Source organism: Ambystoma mexicanum, chromosome 7p (genome assembly GCF_040938575.1).
Source record: "Ambystoma mexicanum isolate Mex_15411 chromosome 7p, UKY_AmexF1_1, whole genome shotgun sequence".
In the NCBI taxonomy this organism is placed as follows: Eukaryota; Metazoa; Chordata; class Amphibia; order Caudata; family Ambystomatidae; genus Ambystoma; species Ambystoma mexicanum.
Window position 1 is genome coordinate 770,556,080 of NC_090939.1, and position 14,473 is coordinate 770,570,552.

The following is a 14,473-nucleotide window of genomic DNA, read 5'->3' on the forward strand; positions in this document are numbered from 1 at the left end:
AGTGCATTTCTCACTCTTCCCAGTGATGGATGGGGATGCCGGTTCCAGTAGATGCGGCTCAGTAGCTGCCCCTTTCCAAACCTGTAACGGCTCCTTTCCGGGGCATTTGCATTTCCAATGCCAGTTCTGAGGCTCGGAGCCTTTAGAGTGTGAAGCTAGAAAAGTTAAAAGCACAGGAGCTTGAGATCAGACTCAAGTGCACCTAACAAGGTGCTGGTAAAATGAAGGAGAAGAGAACATATTTGGAAGCCCTTAAGCACACTGAAAGGGTGTACCAATTAGAGTGGATCAGACGAGAGACGGAAATGCTAAAAAAGGAGGTCACTAGGTTCCTGTCCAATTCCAAACAAAATGTCACTTCAAGGGTTTCCCATTCAAATAGTAAGCACATAGATTGTGATGTAAGTATTACTTGTTGAGCCACCACGTGTTCGAGCCTAACTCTTCATCAGTGCTCAATAAGATGGAATGAATAACTACAAATTATTAGTACAACATCCAACAAAGTCGTATACGTGACCATGTGTGGTTAGGAAATTAAACAAGACCCAATAAGTGCGTTGAATTTCACGTGTGTTCCTGTTCGTGCTGATTAATTGCAGCAACCACTTTGGTTAACTTGCCAGGTACGAAAGATTCTCTACAAATTGCTGGCTTGCCTATTAATAGGTCTAGGAGAGTTACTGCAAACGTTATCTAGTAATGTGTATGGTAACTCATCGGAAATAGCGTCTCCTGGTAGGATGAGCCCTGCACCTGTTTCAGACTGTAGTCCTAATGACTTGACACGTGAAATTCAATGGACTTTCTGTGGCTTACAAATGGTGTATAGATTGGCAAATTCCAGTTTTTCCTGTAATCTCCACACAATTCTACGGCACAGTCTGTGCTTTTTGGACTTATTAGGGTCCTGTCGGAGACCTCTCAAAGTTGAGCTAATGAGTTTTTTTTTTTTGTTTTTTTTTTGTGTGCCTATTTAACGTTTGACCCCGCAGCTACCCACTGCTGCTCTTCAGCCATTGGCCTCCAGCAGCGGAACAGATCCTGTAGCTCCAGTGAGGAAGAAGGCAGATCTGCTTTGCAATCCCATCTGCCAAGTAATGCAGTAGCTCTGCAAGTAACCAGGGGCTCCCCCTCAAAGATGTCCAAAGATTGGGTGCTGCATCGTTATATTGAAAAACAAACTATAAATGTTGGAAAAGCTTTGCATAGTTTAAACAACATGTGTGAGGAGCTGTGTTCTGTCCTGGCATTCCATGTTTGCTTGGAAGGCTAGGAGTGACTGACATAGAATGCTGTGTGTGAGAATGTTATGTTCTGAATGGTTCTGTGAAGATCTGTTGAGAAGATGGGTTGACAGAGAGGATGCCGTGGATGTTCTGTCCATGTAACTTACCTGCTGTGGCCTACATGTATTCCTGTACCCAGAGATGGAATTCAGTAAAGATGTTTCCTGTTCCTACACTGGTGTCTGTGTCGTGCTTGGCCAGAAACCAAAATAGTGTGATACCAGGCTTGTTGAATATTCTACATCTGTTGATGTGCTTGTGCTTTGGAAGTCATGGCCTCTGTTTAGAGAGATTTATTGTGCATTTAGGTTTGCTGAGTGGGCACTAATTGTAGACACGTTTAAACCCCTTCTTTTATAGGTTTGGTCTTTGTGTTTTGAAGTTAGTTAGGATATGAACTTGCTAAGATAGTAGGACAGTGTACAAGGTACGATGCATGTTCCGTTAACCCTTATAGTTTACAGGCTGGGTTTTTACTGAAGAACATTGAATTGGAATGTCAAGTAAAACAGTAAGGGAGGTTTATATTGATGTGTTTAGTAAACTGTGATAACTGTCTACAATATTTGTTCTGCATTGTCTGGTGTGTGTCATGAGGTCTGGTCGTGCTTGGCTTTCTGAATTGGAGTTGCTGAACTTGTGGAATGTGGTCTTTCAGCACAGGTGTCTTGTGGGGTGTCGACGCCCAGAGCACTTGGAATTCTCTTTCTGTTGGGTGTTGGTTAACCGCGGTACTTGGAGTACCCTGCCATGTGGGGAATGGTGCATATGTTATGGTGGGCAGCCAGTGAGTTGCAATTGGAATGGTTAATGTTGTATTTGGGAGCTGAGTTTTGTTTATGCTATGAGTGTGTGGTATACTGTTTGTTGGGAGATCAGATCTCCGTGTGTGTTTTGGGAGGTCCGCTCTGTTTGTGCGGCATGGTTTTTTATTTTATTTATTTGCATTTATAGAGCGCCCAAGGGCATCGGGGCGGGGTTTCCAACCGGTTACATTTATCTTGACAAAAACGCAAAACAATACATAAGGAGTCAGGGCCAACACATCGGGAATAAAGGGGGGAGGGTGGGCATAGTAAAAGCATAACAATACATCTGGAATCAGGAGTAAGGGGGGGGTGTTTCCAACTAGAGGAGAGGCGTAGGGGTAGGGCAGGCCACATTATAGTTATGAAGTAGTGTGGGTACCAGGCGTCCCTATACAAAAAGCCAAGTTTCTAGGGCCTTACGAAAGGAACAGTAGCAGATTCTGTCCTCGGGTCATAAAGGAGGCGTTCTATTGGGTAGCAGCTACTGTGCGGAAGCTCGCCCCTCCTGCTCTCACCCTTTTCACTTTTGGTAGGACTTGCCGGTGTGCCACGGCGGCTCTAAATTGTCTGGAAGATTTGGAACGTTCAATATTCTGGGATAGGTATTGAGGGGCTGTGTTTTAGAGGCATTTGTCTGTGATTGGCAGCATTTTGAAGATTATTCCTTCTCAGACGGGGAGCCAATGGGCTTTTCTGTTGGTGGAGATGTGGTCTCTTTTGGAAATGTTCAGGGCTGCTCGTAAGACATTGTTTTGAATAACCTGTAGTTTGGGCAGGTTCTGATTGGATGTTCCTGAAAATAGGATGTTGCAGTAGTCCAATCTTGCTCCAATGATAGCTCTGGCTATGGTTAGGCAGTTGGTCGGAGAGGGGATGTGTCTAGCTGCATTGTAGATGAGGGTGCAATTGCTGTCACTTGTTTGGTGAGGGAGAGAGTGGCATCTAAGTGGACACCCAGCGTTTTTACGGAAGAGGAGACGGGGATTTGGAAAGTATCTATGCAGAAGGAGAAGAAGTTGGAGCTGAGTTTCTTAAGCATGGTGGCTGAGCCAACTAGAAGGATCTGTTTTATCGTTGTTCAGGTATAGGTGGTTTGAGGCCATCCATGACTGAATGGTGGCATACATTTTGTTGATGGATGGAGTCTTCTTGTATTGTGCCAGTTAGTGGGATGAGGATTTGGGTGTCGTTGGTGTAGGATATGTTGAGTGAGTCCAAGATCTCAAAAAGGGGTTAGGTGACTATATTGTAGAGTGAGGGGGAGACAGGAACCTTGGGGTACACCACAGGGAATGGGCGGAGCATGTGCTATGTCAGAGAAGACTCTCATGGTTCTATTTTCTAAGATGGAGACTATCCCACGGCTGCTTTTTGGGAGAAGTTGGTTGATCCTGCGAGATGATTGCAAAGTGTGTTGTGGCCTAACAGATCCAAGTCAGCAGATCGATTGATCGAGGACAAGGAGGGCTGGTTTGCCTTCATCTTTGAAGGAGTCAAGTTGGATTTTGAGGTCTAAGAGTGCTGATGTTGTGCCGTGACCCAAATGAAAACCTGATTGATGCATGCCTAGGATGTGGTAGGTTTATAGGTATGCTTGTATTTGAAGGTATGCAGCTCTGTCCAATACCTTTAGGAAGAATGTAACAGTGGTTATGGGCCTGTAGTTGCTGGGTGCGGAATGGTCTAACGAGGGACTTTTTTTTTTTTTTAACAGAGGGAGAACCCATATTTCTTTTAGACTGGTGGTGACCTTGCTGGATGAGAAGGAGGCATTACTACATCTTGTAATGAATGGAATGACAGTTTCTGAGCATGACAGAAGCTGGGCAGATGTAACCTTTGAATTTGGATGGTTTTACATTTTTTGAGGATGTTGGAAACTTCTCCTTTGGAGACGTCTTTGAAGTGAAACGCTGGTGTGGAATGGTTCATTGGATTGGCTGGGAGGTTAGTAGTGGTAATAGCTGCTCTTTTCTTTGCAACTTTGTGTTGTAAAGTGATGTTCTTGTGCATGGCATTTTGAATGTTGATGCACCAGGTCTCATCGTTGGTGATGGTATTAGGGGGCTGGGATGAAGTCTCTACTTCTCTGAGGATTATGAAGAGCTCATGCGAGTTGGAGCTGGCTTTGGCTATTCTAGAGTTGTAGACTGCTGTTTTAGCACTGATAATGGCCTGTTGATAGTCATTCACTTGGGCTATGAAGGAGGTTTTGTTAACATTAAAGGGGTCTTTTTTCCACATGTTTTCTGCCTGCCACTTTTGAGAGCGCAGGGCCCAAAGGCCCGGGGAGAACCATGAGTTAATGTCTGCTTTTGATTTGGCCTTTCTAAGGAAGAGTGGAGCTACCCGGTTCACAGGTTTGGTTAGAGTGCTGTAATAGAGGTCTGAAAGGATTGTTGGGTCTCCTGAGCTGGGATGTTCAAGGTCCAGGGACGCTAGAAGTGTGGATATAGTGTGTTTGGTGATGATTCTGGTGCTACGGGCGAGAGTTGGACATAGGCTCAAGCTGTTCGGGAGGGTATGAATAAAATGGCGGGAGTGTGAAGCCAATGATGTGATGGTCTGACCAGGGGCAGGGGGTATATATGAGTTTATTCATATAGCGCCTATACACAATGTGTTTCAAAGCGCTTCAAGGCAAGGGAAAATACGATGACATTCTTACAAGGACATGAACAAAAGAATGTGAAATTAACTATCATACTTGGCATGGTGACATTTCAGATAGCATCGACATAGATAGAAAGGGAGGGGGTGAGAGGGAAAAGGGAACAGACGGGAGACTTCCATACTAGGCCTGACGACATTTCTGGTAGAGCTGGAAATTAACAAAAGGGGAGGGAGAAGGTGAGGGGTAAGGGGAGGGGCGGGGGAGGGGAAAGGTGAGGGAGAGGAACAAAACAAGCGACTATCGTACTAGGCCTGATGACATTTCAGATATTTGAACTGATTGTGAAATGTCCATTAAGATCAGCTACCCTGTCCAAGGATCTTCCTTTGTTGTGTGTTGGGGCTGCGACTCTGTGCGTAAACCTGAGATCTATGAGGGCATTTGCTACTGCTGTTGTGTCCAGTATAATTCTGGAGGATGGTCTGATGTCTATGGTAATGTGTGCAAGGTCTTCCTCAAAGCTTGTGGTGGGCCTGGGGTGCCTGTGCAGTGTGATCAAGCTTGTTGGGGAAACTGTACGTTTGGCTGAAAGTATCTTGCAGTTGGATTTGATGAAGCATTGATGAATCTGATTTGCAGTGAGTCTGTGTATGCGGGTGACACTGCCTCCTCTGAGACAATTCTGTCACTTCCAAGTAGTGTGAAACCTTCAGGTAGTTCTAGGGATTACTGGACCAGAGGCTTGGTGAAGCCAAGTTTTGGGGATTGCCAGAAGGTCTAGTTGATTGGTTATGATTAGGTTGTTTATCTCCAGGGCGTGCACAGGGAAGGATCTGGCGTTAATAAGGACACCACATAGGAGGCAAGGGTCCGGGAAGCTAGTAGAGGGGCTACTGGCATCTGGTTTGGTAATGGGCAGGATGGACTTCTGCTGTCTGAGAATTCTGCTGTTTGGTTCTGCATTGATGCTAGTTGGTGGCGTGGGGCGTTTAGGTTTCAATGCTGTGATGAGAGGGTGTGTTCTGTGGATGGCAAGACCCTGAGTGTGCTGACCAGTTGTAGTTGTCTGGTGGGTGGTGTACCTTAGCTGGGTGGCTGGCGAGGATCTGCCAATCATTAAAGGCCTGGGGCGAGGATCGGCTAGAGGGCATATGTATTGAGTTCTGGCTCCGAAGTGGAGGTATCTTAAGGTAGAGGTGGCAGGGACGGAGGTGTTTGAGGTACTCTCGTACCCAGGTTTTTGTTCTTGAAGGATGTAGTTGCGGGGAGGAGCAAGAGAGACAAATGCTGCTCGGAGATGCATGGGAATGTGGATGTTGCAGATTGCATGAGTGGATGCGTAGGTTATAGAGGTGAGAGTGAAGCTCTGTGGCTAGGGTAGTGCGCAGTGCCTCTAACATGTTGTCAGATTTACTGAGTACCTGCCCATGCCTGGAATAAAGATGGCGGTCCACTATGACACCAGTCCAGATGATGGGAGTGGTGAGTCGAAGCTGTGTGTTTCTGGGGTCGGTTGGAGAGGTCGTAGTGAACATGTCAGGCTTGGTGTGAGGATGGGTGTGGGGAATGAGTGCTGGTCTCTTAGGCTGATCACTGTTGTGCCCCAGAAGTATATCCCTGTTGTACAATGCTTCTGGGTGGGAGGCGGGTATGGGAGGGCTAACAGCGTGGCTCAAGGTCGGGGATGTAGCTCTCCCTGGGGAACGCAGCGCTGGGTATGGGTAGTGCAGGAGAGGGTACCAAACGCATTGGTCTGAGTGAGGAAAGGAGTCAGGCAGGGGATGGGGCATGGCAATGGCAGTGAAGGCGCTCAAAGCCATAATGCAAATCTACAAAGGTGCCAGCCGTACAGTCCATCATTTCAGGCTTCCCTTCATGATGTTGTGATACAAACGGATGGTCTTTTAATATGTATGGTTTACAATTGCGGAGAGCTGCTGAAATGGCCTTAAAGTACAGCCTTGTGGTGGGATTAGTTCTCCTGGGAATCGTTTTTCCTCAGACATGTGGTTTGGGGCTGGAAGCCTGAAGTTGCTTTAGAGTTTGGATGTGGTATACTTTTGTTCAGTGGTTGGTGCCTATCTCTTAGTCCTAGAGGAATTGGAGTGGCATATTATGGTGCAGATTGTTCCACTAGTTGAGGACAGCTACAAGGTTTGTGTGGGTGCGTTGTTGGGAGGGTTTGTTTTGGAAATTGAGGGATGTACATGTGGTGTTGCATGTATCTCTTTCTTCTTGGGTGTGTCTTGTGTTGGTTCAGGGGGAACATATGTTGTTTAGCCTTTCCCTGCACCTGCCCTGTATGCATGGAATGCTAGGAGTGACTGACGTGGAATGCTGTGTGAGAATGTTATGTTCTGAATGGTTCTGTGCAGGTCTATTGAGAAGATGGGTTGACTGAGAGGATGCTGGTTGATGTTCTCTCCATGTAACTGACCTGCTGTGGCCTACATGTAATCCTGTACCTGGAGCTGAACTCCGTGAAGATGTTTCCTGCTCATGCACTGGTCTCCACGGTCGTCCTTGGCCCCAGAACTGGTAACCTCAGCTACTTCAATATTTGCAGCTGAACAAACAGCCTGCTTACATTCCTAGTTGTCTCTGCTCTAAGCATCTTTGTGTGAGGGGTCTGATGATTGCTTCATTTTCAACTTTGTCCCTATTGACTTAATTGTGGGCAAGGCTGGTGTGAGCCATCGTTTGGCGATGTTCCGCTATTTGCTTGGTCATGGTTTCCTGTACAGGCAGATCTCATTAAAGTTCCACTAAAAACCAAACAGTCCCCTCCCTGCATAAAAGAAGGTGAAGCTGATGTCTAACATAGTAAATTGGGGCAATAATATTTAGCCCCTAATGTTTTCCTATTACACTACTAATAAAAATACTGCCATTTGCAGAAACTTGTGAGGTTAGCTGTTTTGTTTACTGTGTTAACTGTGTTAAATATTGTTTTTAAAAACGTTCTTGTTACCTTCCAGAGCAGGTTACTAGCCTGCTTGTGCATTTAAATGCGTTATACATTTCTGTCAATTTTTTTATGTGCAAAAGTGATATGCCACTGCACACTGCCCTATGCTTCCCCGACGTTAGTTATTTATTTGTTTATGTGGAGAACGCACTTGCTAGCAACCAGCCTTTTTCTCTTTTATGGGACCTGGTTCTTTCACAGATTACTTCAAAACAGTCACCTAACAAGTGTCATTGACAGCAAATTTAGTAATAAACCGTGGAAGTATAAAACTCGATGCAAAGACGCAGTAGTGTTTAGGTTTTGGAAAAAATCTGGGGCTACACTAATGTCCGGACTGTCGGGACTCGCGGCTAGCTAGCCTTTTGGTTGTAGCCCCTGAGCTTCTACCCGGGACTACAAACGTACGATCCGGGACTATAGGCTCCTTACCCCCCAAACTCCCCTCCCACTAGCAATGCCTCTTCGAAGATGATTACAGGCTTCCACTGCAAGCACATATGTGTTTTCAAGCATCGAACTATAGTGTTCATGGACTTCATCTAGTGTGACTTCGCCAGTTAGCCTCCAACCTCACACGACCTGACTAGAGAGGCCCTTCATAAACCTTCAACTCTTTCTTTGCCCTCCTAGAAAACACGAGACTAACCGTTAGTACACATTTATTAATAATATAGCAAAAATATCCAATGAACGTGGACCTAGCTCCGGGAAGCAGCAGAATACTTTCCAAGTCATGGATGGTGGGAGGAGGGGCTTGCAAGGGAAGCAGATCACACGGGCCAATACAAGGGAATGGGGAAGATAATGGGGGGCGGGGTGTGTGTGTGTGTGTGTGTGTGTGTGTGTGTGTGTGTGTGTGTCCGCGTGTGTCCGAGTGTGTCCGCCCGCCCCGGTCCCGAGATTCAAGTTAGGTGGGTAGTGGATCATGTGTGGACCTTTTTTCTTCATGTGCCTTCACATACAGACTTTCTTAACCTTTAAGATAAAAACGTTTATTCCTAAACCTGAAGAGCAGGGTTGTACTGTTTGACTAGTACCCAAGGGGGGACTTTTTTGATTAATAAAATGTGATGCAAATTGTGCATTTTAAAGAATATTCATTCAGCAACACTGGTTAAAACTACTATCTGCATAGTAAAATAACTCCTCAAACTGGCCCACATTGTCCAAAGAAGTGGCTCACTTTGACCAAAAAAAAAACTGACCCACACCTGCATTTTGCGTTTTTGGTTCAGGCGTTGCCCTAGAGGCCAGTCTGCTGAAGAGGTATTTCTTGTAGTCGTGTACATTACATTGTTTAATTGGTATACTTTATTTGATTGCCCAGTTCACCTTGCAAACACTGTGACAGACGTTTTATTTAGGAAAAAAAAGTAATTTCATGAGGCTACTGAAGTCTCTAAGCAAGCTCATTAACTGTTTAGATTTGGACCGTTTCAAACGTGCACTGTTGTTTTTACTAATTTTTAAATATATGTATTCTTTTCCAAATATATGCAATGTACATATATATACAAGAATAATTCTATATCTCACAATCGCAATTCAAACCTGCACTGTTTTTTTTCTTCTCCATAGATGCCCATGATGCAGTGTTGAGGTTTAATTCTGCTCCTACACGTGGCTATGAAAATGACGTTGGCAATAAAACCACCATCCGCATTGTAAATTCTCAAGTGAGTATTGCCTATAGTCTCTCCTTTTCGGCTATAGACTTCTCATTTCACACGTGTTAATGCCACGTTGAGTAATTCACCCTTTTTTTTAATTTTTTTTTTTTTTTTTTTTTTTTTTATTGATGTTGAAATAAATCAACTTTTCAATATAAAACTTTACATTCATTTGGTCAAAAGGTAAAGTTTACAGGAAACTCATAATACTTGTTGAAATAACAAGTATGAACTTGGGCACTTAACAAACATTAAAAGGCGAGGTAGAGAAAAATGTTCAATTATTATAAAATGACTGACAACAGGTTAAGAAATGTAACGCTCCCCACACACCAGATAAACAGAAAAGCACTGGAAAAAAACACTGGAAAAAAACAATTCTTTAACAGGTCAAATTCACTGCATAGAGAAAATTAACAATTGCAATTTGAAGGGAGACGTTTGTCGTGCACAATAAGGTGCACCATCTTTCTACTGAGTCCAAATTCCCCAGATGAGCGCAATGCCCTGAGAGAAATTTCAGGCGTTCTTGTACTAGAGCTGAGCATAACGAAAGTATGTGTTCCAAAGTTTCTGTGGTCTTGATATCAAGACAAAACATGCAAAAGGTTACACCCCCCTTGGAACATTTGCGCTGGGCCAAGAATTTGCGGGTATGCCATAGATTCATACGCATTCTCAAAATGCCTGATCATATTTTCTTGCAGGGGAACTTGAGGAGATATGGTTCTATATAACCCAACCTCTTGTGTGTGAATTTTCCAGGCATTGCAGATTTATATTGAAGACATTTGGTGCGAGTCTTGATCCAATCATTATGATAGATTAGCTGTTTTACCTTGTTTGGATTTGTCGAAAGCCTATTAAGCGACGCATCTGCTTCTACTAAAGTAAAATAGATAGCATGTAACCACTGCTTAACAAACTGATGTGTGGTGTGAAAAATATTATTCGACAGAAATTGTAGAACATTATGTTCTCGATGGGGCATCAAACATTTCCGAAGAAGGGCACAAGTTCTCCACTGGTATTGAGCATTCAGGGAGGTGAGGCCTAGTTCATAACGCACCCATACTATCGGGATGCATTGTGGGAGCTGTAAAATTGTTTTCCAAAATTTGCCTTGTAACCGATCAAAAATTCCTGACTCCCATGGAGATTGTGACTCAAGCCCATATAAAATACATGGAATTGCTTTTTGCTTGCAGTAGAGAACTGCCGGTTTCATCGTAATAGTGCCATAGCGGTGCATTATGATTTTTGTCTGTGAAACGGACGAATCAAGTTTGCACTTCACAACATCCAAATGGGCATTCACTGAGGCACTACCATCAAAGACCATACCCAGATAAACATAACTTTGAACTGTAGCCACATTTATGTGGTTAATAGACCAACTTGCGGTAGATCTCGACGTATTACGTGGTCTATTGGGTTTTAGCCATATTCACCCGTAGGTCATTGGCCACTATTTAATCGTTAAAACCATCAAGAAGTTTTTGAAGACCGCATGGGGTTTTCGAAACGAAAACCAAATCGTCAGCATACATAAGGGTCTGAATTTTACAGTTATTTATCTTGGGTGAGTCCGATGATATTGACTCAAAGATCTAGCGAACGTCATACATAAAATAATTAAAAATAGCGGAAGCCAAGACATAGCCTTGTTTTAGGCCACAAGCAGTTGGAATAGCTCTAGATAGAAGGCCTTCCAGATTTAACCTAATACGTACAGATGTCTCACCATGAAGCAATTGAATAATTTTCTGAAATGTAGTTGGACATTCGTCTCTAGAAAGCTTCGCCAAAAGAATAGGGCGAGAGATGGCATCAAAAGCCGTATCAAGGTCCACGAAGGCAAAATAAAGTGCTTGTTTAGAGTTTTGTGCTTGCGATTTAATAGCTTTGAGACATAGCAAATTGATATTTGTGCCTAGATCGGCTAAACAACCCGTCTGGAAAGGGTCTCTTGTATGAGAAGCTCTTGTCCAATTATTGAAATCCTGCAAGATCAGTTTGGAAAACAATTTGCCGGAGCATCAAGAAGGGCAATGGGCCTATAGTTGCGTGGAAGTGTGTGGTCCCCCTTCTTGTGAATTTGTACAATAATTGAAGTTTTCCAAGAGTTCGGAATATTGCGAGAAGTAATGATATTTTGAAAAAGTTTATTCAATATTTTGGCCCTCATTGAGGGATTCGATTTGAACATATGATTGCTGAGGCCATCTGGGCCTTTGGCTCGGGAAGAGCTAATTTGTTTGATATAGCCTTCAAGCATAAGCGGGCCACAAACTGAGCAATCTGGTAATTGGACCAAGGGCACAAAAGATGGGTCCGCATACAAGTTGGTATAATGCTCAATCCATTGAGTCTCAGTTACGCTAACAATCTGCAAAGCACTCTGGCTTTTATGGACACATTGATTAAAAATTGCCCAGGTTTTGGCTGTGTTTTTATTTGCTATTAACCTGAGCATGTGTTTGCTATCTGCCTGCAAGATACGTGCTCTGTGTTGGTGCATCCAATTACAGTATCTGCATTTAGCCGCTCTCAATTGCTGAATACAATTGGACTGATTTAGCTTACTGATTAGCCTTTTTTTGCGATGATATTCTGTCTTTCTAGCCTTAGCAAGGGGATTAAAAGCATGTTTATGTTTCTGAGCCTCTGTTTGATTACCAGAAATCACTGAATATTGAAATGTAATTAGAAGATTAGTGTACTGTTTTGGATAAACAGAGTGATTATTAGAAGTGATCAAATCAGCTAAGGCTGATAGATTGTTGTCTGACCAGCGGAAGCGCGTTTTAGAATTATTAACCACCAACTCATTCACATAGTAGGACTTATTAGGCGCTACATAATTCCAGCTGATTGTAAGGACTAACAAATGATGATCACTATGCACCTGAGGGATTATTTGAAAGGAACGGATCTGTCCAGTTAAGTTGGTGTGGATATACATGTAATCTATTGTTGTGTAAACAGATCCCCTGTGCCATGTCGGCTGTGCTGGAATGTCACCCTGAATTGCACCATTGGGCATGTGGAAATTGCGATTCATCATAAAGGACGACCATCGCTTGACCTTGTCAATGGTGCTTTTCCCCTTAGGATGGATGCAATTGAGATCACCCACAATAAGGGTATCCGTAATATATGAGGGGAGAGGAGATCCAAATCTAGGAGTCTAGTCAAACCAGCGTAAAAGGCAACATCAGTCAACCCAAGGGGGTTGCGATAAATGTTAATCGGAGCAATGGTATGCATTGGGCATGTGATTTTTTACAAGTTAAATTAAAGGCAGATACTGAGGCCCAGGCCTGAACAGTAAACCCTCTGGACATATTCACTCCCATTAATAGGCCTGATGATGGTCGACCTTTTTGGCCAGCAATGGCTGGGAGTAAAACAATCTCACAGTTGTTCCATGCAGGAGTTTGCAAAAGCCAAGTTTCTTGTAATACTATTATGTCCAAGACAGACGGAAAGGCAGCAATGGAAGTTTGTAAATGTACATGGCCTCTAGTATTCCAACTAGCAACACTAATGAGGCGTTCTTGCAAGGTTACTGGTGGTTATGACATATACGACTGGGCACCTTCAGTGTTATTTACCAAGAAATCACTTGCATTAGGGTAGGTAGTTGTTGCCTAGGGATCTAGGCCCAATGAAAGACGCACACACGGAGAGATAGGAGGAACTTCTTTATTCTTTTACAACCAAGTCGGAACTGGCGCTTGCTGCGCACGTGCCCCATAACTCCCTTGCCCAGTCAAAACTCCGCCTTTCCAACGGAGGGGGCTCATGAGCGTTAACCCCTTGAGCCCCGGGTAACACTACCCCCGGACAATATGTCCAAACATCAACTTGACACTCTGTGTCCAAACAATAACTTAGCACTCTTCAACAAGTCTCATCGGCTTCTTTATGAGTCGTCTCGGCCTCTCACCTTGAGTCCCCAGATCTGGCTCCTCTTCAGTCGCTCCACTCTGGCCCATGTCCCCGGGATCTCCTTCCGGGGGAAACCACTCATCATCCCTCTGCATCCTTGGTTCTGGTGAGAGTGCCCTCTGGGGTCCTTCTGTGTTTTCTCTTCTTACGTATTGCCTGAACTGCTGACAGTTTCTGGTGACGGCCCTATTCTGGTCTTCAGCCGTCACCATCGTACCTTTCACTGCAACAATCCTCATGGGGCTTGGAGCAAACCGCGGGTCTGTCTTTCTATTGATCGGCTGTTGCACCAGAACTTCATCTCCTACCTGGAACTCCGGTGGCACCGCTCCTCTCCGTGCATCGGTACGGAGCCTCGCGTTTTCCTTTGCCGCCGCGTCTCTCTGGAGCAGATCATGGTCGGCCGGCTCTGCCTGTGCCGTACTTCTCGGGATGCGGGTTCGCACCTCATATCGGAACATGAGCTTGGCGGGCGTCTTATTTGTGACCTCATGAGGAGTGTTCCTGTAGTCTCTTAACAGGCGGCATAGCGCTTGGTGTGTATCGACTGCGTCAAGCCGTGCCCTCTGTATAGTCTTCTTGATCGACGCCATGAAGCGCTCCGCCATTCCATTTGCCTGGGGGTGGCGCGGTGTGATCTTCATGTGCCTGAACCCCAGGTGCTCTGCCAGTGTCCCAAACTCGTGTCCACAGAATGGTGGTCCGTTGTCGGACTTGACCCACTTGGGGATCCCCCACTCGCTAAAGACCTCTTCTATCGTCGCCGCCACTTGAGTGAACGCCGTGGAATTGACCACCTTGGCAATCGGGAACCTTGAGTGCTCATCTATGAAGAGTAAGATGTAGTCACCCGCTTCGGTCGGCCCGTAGAAATCCATGGCTACTCGTTCCCATGGGTGATCAGGTATTTGAGTATGCTGGAGTGGGGGCGGATGTTCTGCAGGGGCTGTGCACTGACAGGCGTGGCAGTTCCTTACCCACTCGTCAACGGCTGCATCCAGGAGAGGGAACCACACGTGGCACCTGAGCTGCTTCTTCGTGTTCTCGGCTCCTCTGTGACCTTCGTGCGCTATGCTGACCACCTCGCTCCTGAGTGTGGCGGGGATGACGATCCTGCACCCTCTGAGCAGGATATTATGGTCCTTCACCGCAAGTTCACCATGTAC

The 14,473-nt window shown here is 44.9% G+C and overlaps 1 protein-coding gene across 5 annotated transcripts in view; it reads left to right on the forward strand.

Annotated features, from left to right (window-relative positions):
* The window catches only part of ST6GAL2 (ST6 beta-galactoside alpha-2,6-sialyltransferase 2), a 156,357-nt gene that overhangs the window by 63,415 nt on the left and 78,469 nt on the right, over positions 1–14,473 (forward strand). For all 5 annotated transcript variants that reach the window (XM_069636893.1, XM_069636894.1, XM_069636892.1 and 2 more), the window contains exon 3: positions 9,262–9,359. In XM_069636893.1, the coding sequence (XP_069492994.1) occupies positions 9,262–9,359 (98 nt within the window). The remainder of the gene's footprint in view (positions 1–9,261; positions 9,360–14,473) is intronic.